The sequence below is a fragment of the Protopterus annectens genome, chromosome 12.part0 (genome assembly GCF_019279795.1).
Source record: "Protopterus annectens isolate FY-2018-M chromosome 12.part0, PAN1.0, whole genome shotgun sequence".
NCBI lineage: Eukaryota > Metazoa > Chordata > Ceratodontiformes > Protopteridae > Protopterus > Protopterus annectens.
In genome coordinates, this window is record NC_056746.1 from 211,228,348 (window position 1) to 211,240,559 (window position 12,212).

Below are 12,212 nucleotides of genomic sequence, written 5' to 3' on the forward strand. Positions count from 1 at the left end.
CCTCTTAAAGAGGGCTGGAGAGGTACTCTGCTTGACATGGAGAGGGAGTCTATTCCACAGATGGGGGAGTCTTTGGGACACACATATATCCTGCCAACAAGGTCTATTAATGTCATAGCCCAGGTTAAGACCTTGCATGCGGGTTACGTGAGTGGAATTTGACTTATGGATATCCAGCAATTCCATCAAGGCTGGGTCTGAGATGGCCTTGTATGCCAGACACAGGTCACTTCTGAGCAGTCTGTATGAAACTGAGTAGAGGGACAGGGCATTTAGCCTATCTGTATAAGATAGGTGTTTGATTTTCCTGGACAGGAACCTCTGTGGTCTCTCCAGCTGCTGCAAGGTACATGCCGAAGGGGGCATTGTACTCTATAATGGGTCTGATAAGGGAGGAGTACAGGGATTTTATGACCTCCTTGTTCCTGGATGAAATACCCTTATTTATGAGGTAGGTCATGTAGAAAGCCTTCCATACAATGGAGGCAACGTGGTGGTCACAAGTCAGGTTGCTATCAACCTGAGTGCCCAAGTCCCTCACGACCGATTACATGCTTAATACATTGTTATTAAAGTGATAATTAGTAGGGATGCCATGTTTCCCAAAGGGGATAATGATGCATTTCTTGGCATTCAGTTTGAGGCCATGCTTCTGGCACCAGTCATTAGTTTGGGTAAGGCCCTCTTGGAGAATGTTCATATCACTAGGGGAATTTAAGACAGCACCCAGCTTGTAGTCATCTGAAAACTTGATCAGCCACAGACCACTGGTTTTGGCTTGCAACTCAGAAAAGTATATCCCAAACAGTAGAGGCCCCAAGACCAATCCTTGGGGTACAACGCTCATTATAGGTCTACTACTAGAGGTGACTTCCCCCATTTTGACTGAGTGGGTTCTATCAGTGAGCCAGTTAGCTACCCATCTGGTAACATATGGGTTGATGCTTAGCTGGGAGAGTTTATCTATTATGCCTGAGTGGGGAATGGTGTTGAAGGCTTTGGATAGGTCAAGGTAGGCAGTGTGCACCATCTTCCCCTCGTCCATGGCTTTGGTGACTGTTTTGAAGAAGTCGACCAAGTTTAACAGGTATAGTAACAGGTATAATCTCCCTCTGACAAAACCAAACTGAGTGGGGTCAAGTGTTTGGAGATTTCCAATGTCCTTGTTTATAAGGTCCATGATAATGCATTCCATGGCCTTGCAGATCAGGCTAGTTAGGCTGATGGGGCTATAACTGCCTGGGTCATTGGATGCTCCACTTTTGTGTAGAGGGATGACACTGGCTGTCCTCCATTCAGCTGGGACAAAGCAGATGCTTAGGCTTTGGTTAAATATGGTGACTAATGGAGCTGAGAGCTCATGCCTAAGTTCATGTAGGATACAGCCAGGGATGTTATCAGGTCCTATGGAGACTGTATTTTTTGCCTTTGAGAGGGAATTAAAGACCTGCTCCCTGCTGATGAGGGGAGGGGGGTAGGTGCTGGGGATGTCCTGGTTTACTGATGAGGGGGACAGGGGGTGAAGTTTTCAGTGAACCTGTCTGCCAGCAGGTTGGCTATATCTATGGCATTTGTGTATGTGGTGTCATTGACCACCAGTTCAGAGCAGATTTGCATGTTACCTTTGAGACTGCAAACATATGTGAAGAAGGCCTTGTGATTGTCCTTAGTGGATGTGTCCAATATGGACTCGAAGTTAGCCTTAGAGGATTTCACCAGTGACCTTATTTGCTTGTTCAGACAAAGGAGAGATTGCTTCTAACCTGGCATCTGCTCCTTCTTCATCCTGGACAGCAATTTTTTTCCTTTTATTATAGAGTTTGTTTATTGCTGCTGTCCACTAGACAGGTTTACTCTTTCTTGAGGAAGATGATTTGGTCTTGTCAGGTATTGCTGAGTCCATACACCTATATAGGTGCTCATATAGTAATTTTGGTGTAGGATTGGACATTAGTACTAGTTCCAACTGAAAGAATGGTGGCTGTGAAGCTGCTTATACCTGCTATGAGGAGAGTGCAGTCAGCTTTGGAAAAGTTTTTTGTTTGATCCTGACAGGAGGTGGGGGGGTCAGGGGACATGGTGCCTTCAAAAGTGATTGCTTAATGATTGGAGCGTACCAAAAAGGATGACACTGTTGAGGTGCTACAGTGGCTACTCATGTTGGTTAGGACCAGGTTCAGGATATTTCCACCTTTCGTATGGGTGTCAACCAGCTGACCCAATGCATTGGCATTGAAGAAGCTGAGGAATCTCTGGGCATTCATGTCTGGGCTAGAATAGGTCTTCCACTCTATGGTTGGGTAGTTAATGTCACTCAGGATCAGGGTAGAGGGTTGAATCTTTATGGATTCAAGTAAGTCCAGATAAGTGGAGTGGGCATCCTGAGTCATGGTTAGGGGTCTGTACCTAGCTATGATTTGAATAGGTGTTTTGTCAAGAGTTAACTGCACTTGGAGTGTCTCCTGTGTGTCATAGCATTTGACTAGCCTGGAGGTGTGTATGTCTGATAAATATTGAAACTCCACCTCCGTTGGCTTTGTAGCCCTCAGTTTGTGGTCTGAAAGTATGGTAGGATGAGTAACCTGGTAAGCCTGGGGTGCTCTCCACAGCTTTGAACCAGGTTTCAGTGACTGCACAAATGTCATTATCCTCCAGGGAAAGGAATGCTTGCAGTGAGTGCAGTTTCATGCTAAGAATCCTAGTGTTTAGCAGCACAACCTTTAACTTTTGTTTAGAAGAAATTTTCATGTTGGTAATTTTGTGCTCATGACTTTACTTTAAAAAGGCACTATGGGAGAGGCAAGAGCCTTTGCTAGAAGCTTGAAGCCCAGGGGGAACAGATGAATGCCATCTCTAACACAGCATTGTGGTCTGTCAATCATGTCCTCCCAGGCTGTCAGGTACTGGATCCTCTTGGAATGACACTAGAAGCTAAGCCAATTGTTAAAGTCAATCATTTCCTGTTTATATTGAGGCATCATTCTGGGTGATGGTAGGATGCTGCTTAAGACTAGGGGCATACCTGCTTGGGACACATATTCAGCGAGCTCAATCATGTCTTTCTTCATATAGTCCAGAGAGGTATGTCTCAAGTCATTCACACCAACATGTGTTAAAACAATTAAAGACTGCCTACAGTAAATAACTATCAGCAGTTTGGCAGGGGATCAAGCACCCCTTCACCCCATGTGCGACCTCCAATTCAAACAGCTGATCGTTATTTACTGTAGGCTGTCTTTAATTGTAGAACTGTTCCTTTAAGTGAAGACTGAACTTCTGCTCACTTGTATGTTGTATCGTTCGATGTTCCGGGTTTTGTTATTGTCAGCTGTCGAGTAACCGGCGTTTCGCTGATTTGGTCTCGAAGTTTTGTAAGTCAATTAAATGGGTCTCTGACCTTTTGAGGTAGACCCATGCATATATATATATATATATATATATATATATATATGGGTTCCATTCAGAATTTTGAAGCTCAAAACTTCGAATTTCATATGATCGAAGATCATATGTTCGAATTTTCAAAACTTCGAAATCCTGAACGGAGATCGGCATACAGCGCAGACCGGGAGATTTCCCTTGTCCTTGCTGTAGTGCGATCTTGGATTTGGTATATTTAAGTTGCGGGGGGTGTGGGGAGAGCAGCCCCCCTACATACACATGTTTTAGTATGTTGGGTGTTGTTTTGGGGGGTTCACAATTTCGAGATTCCAAGATGTCAAGATTTTGAACTTGATATTCTGAAACTCATGATTTTGGGATTTTGAAATTTCGTAGTGAATCTATATATATATATATATATATATATATATATATATATATATATATATATATATACATACACATATATACGTGTGTGTGTGTGTGTGTGTGTGTGTGCATAATGTAGGAAAGGAACTTAAAGTTTTGCTAAGGACCATTCTAACAAGAAAGGAGCTTAACAAAGTATTGTTAAGCTTCTTTCTGACTTAATAAAGGGTCTTAAACGTTTTGTTAAGCACCTTTCTGGCATAACAAAGGAGCTTAAAGTTCTATTAGCCACCTTTTAGTATTGTTAAACTTGAGTCTTATGCTAGAGCATTAACAGCAGTAATCACAAAGCAGACTAGAAAACATTTTCACAACCTTGAAAGCTCATAGAGGAATATGTGTGATTGTGCAACACTAATATTCAGAAATTTTCTTTGTGGGCTAGCTCATGGCTAAGAAGACAGTGCATTCCGCATTGTCTTCTGATACTCACACCCTTCACATAGCTGCTAATTTGTACTTTTCTCGGCCCTGTTTGACTATGAATCCAAGGCATATATCATTTAGTTTAATAGTGTCAGGTGCTTTATCAATAAATATGCTTTTCAATGGAATAGGAGTTTACTGTAACTCATACCAAGCCTTTTGATCTATTTACCAAATTAATGTCAGTATTTTTGCTATATCCAAATCTCGTTATCATTGCAAATGTAAAGTAGACAACTGTATGTGCAAACTGGCAGGTTTAAACACTGCTTTACCTCAACTGGAGACAGACAAGTAAGGGTATATTGGATGTTTTTGGGACACTGGTCTATTGCCTTGCCTAGGGCCCTATTTGACATGATCGAGCTCTGCCCCAACTAGCAAACCAGAGAACATGACATGTACTTCATTCCACACAAAAGTTCTAAAAGATTCTAGAAAACAGTTCTAACATCCAAAAAGCCCTCTCATTCAAATGAGCTGCTCTTCAGAGAATAGAACCTTATACACATTTTACTTAAATTTTTACCTGGGTTTCTTTGCAAGGTACAAATGAATAGTTCTGCAGCAGTGACGTAATAGCCAGCTTCATTGACATCATGGCAAATCGCATCCCTATGCAGTTTCTAGGGCCTGCTCCAAAGGGTAAATGAGCAAACTGGTTCACAGAATCCTTGTTATCTTTACCAAACCTGGTTAGAAGACAAGAAAAGCAGAAGATAAGCATGATGTTTAACGTAGTCCTGCTTGTTATTCACAGTTGCTTGCAAATCCAGTTTGGTTGCACTTAAAGAAAAAACATTAGCAGCTCAGAAACATATATAATTACTTGTACAAATAAGAATTTTATATAAATAGGAATTCTTTTTCTTAACTACAACAGTATTTCCTGTGCATGACTTCTGGTCTTTCACTTCTGGTTGCTAGCAGCACTGACCTTTTCATTTATCATACCCCTCTGAGTGTTAGCACCTAAGATTGCTCAATGAAGTTCTCCCACTGCCAAGAGGATTTACCTTATGAGACTGCATTTTAATATGTCTACATTAGGATGGAAAATTATCTCACAGGGAGGTAGGCATTTTTCCAGAATACCTTACCCCCTCCTCCCCATGGTAGGCAAATATGCTCAGTGTATCCCACGTCATTACCTTAAAGGAAAACTCCGGGCTTACACACATTTTAGCTCAACTGCAAATCGTGCTCTATCCCTGTAAACCTCATCCCAGCCATCTACAGTTATGACAATGCACAAACACATTTATTAGTTCTACATATCTACCTTTCCGTAGCATAGGGCAGGAAAGTCCATCCTCATCCTTTATTATCGCATCCTTTCAGTTCCAGTTTGCCTCCCCCTTCGTGACGTACCTTCACCACAGTCAAATCAGTAGCTCCCTCTAGTGCAGAACCCCCCCACACTGTCACGTAGACATTTATGTAGGCCAGCCCGTTATCAGGTACTATAAAGTGCTGCATAACATGTTCGGTAACTTTTTTACATCCTCTGTTTCCTTCCGGAATAAAAACTTGACTGGAGCAATTAATCCCTGTGCGCAGCTGCAGGCAATGTTACTGGACAGAGAACTCAGTACCTACTATTCTTCGGTAAGTTTGCTCAGTTGTTGATCCTGCATATAGAATTATCCACTCAAATTTCTGCAAAATAGAACTGTATTTTTTTTTCCTGTTCTTGCTTTAGTAACGCTCAGTCCGCTCCTTTTTTTCTCACCCATGTTGCTGTATATGGTTGTTTCTGCCTGCATATGTGTGAGTGAATGCGTGCCTGAAAGTAGTATGTAAGTATGAAAGTACAGAAAAGTCACCGATTGCAAATGTGAGAGTGAATGAGCAATGGAAGAAATAATGAACAGTTCTGCATGGAAGCAGTATGTGTGTTTGTGTATGTGTGTGTGTGTGTGTGTGTGTGTGTGTGTGTGTGTGTGTGTGTGTGTGTGTGTGTGTGTGTGTGTGTGTGTGTGTGTGTGTGTGTGTGCTCGTGTGAATGCTGAAGAGACTGTGTTTGTGTGTGTGATCATGTGAGCATGCAGATGCAGTAATCAGGATACCCATTCAGCCAATGTTTTACACTCCGTAAAACAGAAATGCATCCAAATAAATGGAATGAATCATTAATGTGTGTGTGCTGCTGTCTGTGTGAGTGAATGCTGCGTGTGTGAAGGCAGATGAGTCCATTGGTTTGTGTGGTTGCCTGTGTGTGTGAGAGAGAAGAGATGGAAGTCTGCGATTCATCTACTCGCTGGCAGCAGCCCCTCATAAAGTTCTTGTTTGATGTGATCTGTGTCATCAATCGCTGTTTTTCCCATGCCAGTGTGCCTTAAAGAATTTTATCCTAATCTCTGTTTCCTCTGCTACTTCCCTGAGTGATCCCCAACCACGAGGTGCAGAGTGGGTCGTGGAATCCTTTACTAATGGTACCAAAATGTTTTTTGTCTGAAAAGTTCACTTTGGACTTCTGAAAAGTTGTCGACTATCCTTAATAATTACTATGAGTTAACGACCATTAGTAAAGCATTCCGCATCCCAGTACCAGTCTGCACCTCATGGTTGGGGATCGCTCAGTTGATGGGAAGCTTTGGGACACATTTATTAGCTTTGTATCAAAGGATGTATGGCCCATCCAGCCTGCCTTTACTGCTACCTTAGATGCAGTCTCTGACTTCATCTGTCGTCTAGCTGTAAAGATTTCAATCGTCTAGCTGTAAAGATTTCAATATATTATAAACACACACATATATATATATATATATATATATATATATATATATATATATATATATATGTTTTTTTTTTTGTTTTGTTTTTGGAAGCAAACACAAAGCTCATCAAGCCTGCTGCATCTGCAGAAAGAATATTCTTCATTCCTCATTTTATATTTCTGTACCTTTCCCTTCCATTTCAGTCATTTGTTGTAGTTCTGTGTTATTTCATCTTCAAACACTATAGAGGTCCAGGCTAAATATAACCTTATGTACAGTTCCATTTGTCTTATCCCCAAATGCACATGCTGAGACACATACAGATAGGCACTGGTGCACACACACACACACACACACACACACACACACACACACACACACACACACACACACACACACACACACACACACACACACACTGCTCTGCTAGTGTCATTTAAATTAATAGAATGCTGAGTATCTCCTTTCAAGGAGTTAACCTTTGGCCTCAAACATGCATTTCTGACAAGGGGAATAGTACGGGTTCAAATGCATTTCACAGCTCTTTATATGGCATTTGTAACTTTACATCTCCAGCTACCACAGTTACATGCATACCATTTTATCAGTGATAGTATAAGCATGTTGCCATGTATAAAATAACCACAGGTGGGGAAGCAGCAAAACAACCAGCAACCAAGAAAACCACTTCCAAGCCGATAACTAGTCCCGAAATCAACAGACAAGAAAGGTGCTACGATCATTGAACACTATTCACACACTTTATTATATAAAATAACAAACAGTCAAGCAAATAGACTTCCTCAGAACAATGGTTTACTGAAATCACTCAGCTTTTATACCTTAGATCAATTAATTAATCAATTAATGAACTCATTAAATTCTAAAAAACACAGTGTTATTAATTTATGTATGTTGCCATGTATACCTACACTGGCATGACATTTGTATTTGTCCTGTTCTTTTTGTCCAAACACTATGCATGTGAGCAGCAGACTATCATTCTTCAGACCATTTCCTTCCAGACTCCTACTGCCAAGGCTGCTAGCCACATATAGGTTGTTATTGGTACTGGTAAATCCGACTCAAAGATTGCAGACCCATTATTCCCCATTCCTCTCTTTGTCAAGTTGGTCTAACTAGGGACCCCACACCAAATCATGTTCATCTGTTCATTTGGTCTTGTTCTAAACTTAAAGGTTTTCTTCTGGAATAAAACAAAAAAATGCACTTTATTTTGCTTTTGCCTCCTCTTAAAAGTACTCAGTTGTATTTATTCTGCTCCATTTATTACTGATTGGTAGTAGCCTGATTAAATTGTAACTGTTACTCTAAGCCTTTTGGTTTAAGCACTTGGGCTCCAGACCAGTTGTTTTACGTTAAGAAGGTTTGTGGTCTGCACTGTTGTGGCAGGACAGGTAGCTTACATCCTTCTAAGTTGGGAATTGCTGATTAAAGGCTCAGTGTCTGTTATTCTAAAAGTGTATTAGTTCTGGTTAAAGCACTTGGGCTTCAGGCCAATTATTTTTCATTAAGAAGGTTTGTGGTCTGCACTCTTGTGGGAGGAAAGGCTAGATTCTGCCCTTCTGAGCTGGGAATTTCTGGTTAAAGGCTTATTGTGCCTGCTTATTTGAACTGTTTCTTTCTGAAACTGGTGCACCTTGGTTGCTGTAGCATAGACTAGATTTGGGCATCCTGAATCTAGTTTTGTTTGTATAACTTGAGCACTAATCCAGGCCATCTCTTTTGGAGAAGGTTCCCATGCACCCTAGTGGCAGAAGTGTGCAGTTAGAACTTGTGTGATTGAAGACTGCTGGAACAGGGCTCAGTTTTGAACTTTTTTACTGGTTAATGGGATAATTTGTTTAAATCAGTTTGCTCATTTTCTGTTGTTATATAAAAATTGCACTTATTCATCTGCTTTTACTGTATTTGTGTTTCTTCCTATTTTATTACTTTATGTTGCTTTTGCTGCTTGTTCTTTAAAGTACTTAATTGCATTTATTCTGATGCATTTATTACTGCTTGTTAGGAGCCTGATTAAATTGTAACTGTAATTCTAAGCCTTTGTTTGAATCACTTGGGCTTCAGACCAGTTGTTTTACATTAAGAAGGTTTGTGGTCTGCACTGTTGTGGTAGGACAGGTAGCTTACATCCTTCCAAGTTGGGAGTTGCTGATTGAAGGCTTAGTGTCTGTTATTCTAAAAGTATATTAGTTCTGGTTTAAGCAATTGGGCATTGGGTCAGTTACTTTACATTAAGAAGGTGTTATCTGCACTCTTGTGGGAAGAGATGGTAGATTATGCCCTTCTGAGCTGTGAGTTTCTGGTTAAGGGCTTATTGTACCTGCTTATTTGAACTGTTTCTTTCTGAAATTGGTATGCCTTGCTTGCTGTAGCATAGACTAAATTCAGACCTGCTGAATCTAGCTTTGTCTGTACAATTTGAGCACTAATCCAGACCATTTTTGGAGAAGGTTCCCCTGCACCCTAGTGGCAGGAGTGTGCAGTTAGAACCTGTCTGATCGAAGACTGCTGGAATGAGGCTCAGTTTTTAGCTTTTTATTGGTTAATTGGTAAATTTGTTTAAATCAGTTTGCTCATTTTCTACTGTTATATTAAAAAAAAAACAAATATATATATATATATATATATATATATATATATATATATATATATATATATATATATATACACTTTATGCATCACCACTTAGCTAGGGTTAAACTATTCCCAGCACCATAAAGTCTGCTCTTCAAATTTTCCCTTAGAATGAGCCAGTTTTTTACTTTTAGCACTAAAATCTGTTTCTTTGAGCTCAGCATTTGTTCAGAACTCATTGTAAGCACTAAATAAGCTACACATTACTACAGCACTCAACTTTCCTCACTTGACTTGAGGAAAACAGTTTTTAGTACTTAATAAATAAGCACCTATCCAGGCATGTCTAAGGGTCAGCTCCCAGTGTTTTCTCCTACCTGATGAATCTGGGCATCTTGGGGCAAAGAAGCAATTGCCTCATGTACACAGACAACCCTCTCCTCCTACCACCTAACACTACAACCTGTGAGAGATGCACTTATATAGCCAAACTGAAAGCAAAGCTCCCTTCACCCAAGACTGGACTAGACAGGCAAGAGGAGAAGGCAAACAATTGCACCACACCACACTCATCACATAGCCCTTCAAAACATACACCACCAAAACACACACATAGAAACATGAAACACCCACCTACATTCGCGGAGGCTCTCAATAAAAATCTGCTCAAGCAACAGAGACCTCCAAAGCAGAAACGCAAGCAACCTTCACCTCCTAACACAACCCAAATGACACATAGCCCATAAACTCAGTGTGCCGCTCAACCAGAGCCCATAAGGCATAACAACGTGCCCAACACTCTAGTCATAGGTGACTCTATAGTCAGGCACACTGATGTTCCACTCACCAGGCTAATCAAGGAGAAAGTTACTGTCAGCTGCCTGTAGAGTGCCAGGATCGGCCACATAATGCACATACTCAAGTCACTCCACAACAAGTACAAATATGACTCTGTCATTGTCCATGTTGGTGTGAATGACCTGAGATGTACCTCCCTGGATTACATGAAAAGAGACACGGAGGAGCTCTCCAATCTTGTAACCCAGGCAGGTATGACCCTAGCCCTGAGTAGCATCCTGCCATCACCCAGAATGATACTGCAGTACAAGGACAAAATGATTGACTTCAACAATTGGCTAAGCTTCCGGTGTCATTCTAAGGGGATCCAGTATCTGTCTGCTTGGGATGACATGATCGACAGACCATGATGCTTTGCCAGAAATGGCCTGCACCTGTTGCTCTTGAGATTCTGGATACTGACTAAGGCTCTTGCCACCCCCTATAGTGCCTTTTTCAGGCAAGGAATGACAAATTCACCACCTTAACAAGTACAAGCATGCAAAATCTGAGGGTAATGCTACTCAATGCTAGACGTCTAAACCTCAAAATGCATTCACTCAAGGCACTCCTTAAAATGGAGAACATCGACATCTGTGCAGTGACAGAGACCTGGTTCAAGGCTCCAGACAGCACCCCTGCATTACCAGGCTATAATTCATACCACACCTTGCGAGCACCTAACCTGGACCGAAACACTAAAGGCGGAGGCATGTCCATATTCATTAAGGATATCCACACCTCCAGGCTAGTTGCTCAGCATAATGCATCTGAGATTATCCAAGTGCAACTAACTCTGGGCAAGACCGCAATCCAAATTGTAACTTGCTACAGATCCCCAACCATGCCCCAGGATTCCCACTCCTCATTTCTTGATACACTGGAAAATATTAGGGTACAACCCAACACCCTAATAATGGGTGATTTCAACTACCCCATCATTAACTGGGAAAACTACTCATGTACCAACTCTTTTGTTCAACGTTTTCTGGAATTCATAAATTCCAATGTCTTGGATCAACTTATCCACACCCCCACCAGGGGCAGCAATATCCTAGACCTGGTCAACATGGACGACCGATGTTCCACACCAGAGGTCAATTCCTCATTGGTCAGATCCGACCACAAGCTAATCACCCTAGACATCCACATCTCGCCCCCACCCCCCATTAAGGAAACCACCGTAAAAAAGTTCTCCAAAGCCACCTTCACACTTCTTAAGACAGAAGTGGCAAACTTCATGACACCCATGCAGATGTACAATAGAGGTACGACTGCTGAATCCTACGCAAATGCACTTTATAAGCACTTACATGAATGCATGGATCATGCTATCCCTAACAGAACCAAGATGCTATCCTCCAAAAAAAGGAAGCCAATTGGGTGGTCCCCTGCCATAAACAAACTCTACAACAGAAGAAAGAAACTGTTGCAAAAAAGCGTAAAACCCCATGATTGGAGGAACTCCCTGGTCAGCCTCAGTAAGAAGCTGAGATCCCTCATAAAATCCTCCAAAGCTAGTTACGAAAACAAATTTGCCACTGATTCTAAAGATAACCACAAAGCATTCTATAGCTATGTCAAGAATCTCAATAGCAATACTCAGATCTGCTCTGAGTTATAGCACAATGGCACTAAATATATAGAACCAACTGATATTGCCAACATCCTGGTAGACAGGTTCAGTGCTAAATTTACCCCCCTCTCACCCCCTATAGGGCCCATCTCTATACTGGAAGAATGCAAAGTTCCTGTAATCACGGCTACACAGGTAAAAAATCACACTCTCCAAAGCCAAGAACACAGCATCCATGGGAC

The 12,212-nt window shown here is 41.4% G+C and overlaps 1 protein-coding gene across 1 annotated transcript in view; it reads right to left on the minus strand.

The window, feature by feature from the left end:
- LOC122816455 (cytochrome P450 3A24-like) overlaps positions 1–12,212 on the minus strand; it is a 519,725-nt gene that overhangs the window by 64,819 nt on the left and 442,694 nt on the right. Inside the window, exon 12 of the mRNA XM_044089263.1 lies at positions 4,766–4,928. Coding sequence (XP_043945198.1) covers positions 4,766–4,928 — 163 coding nt within the window. The remainder of the gene's footprint in view (positions 1–4,765; positions 4,929–12,212) is intronic.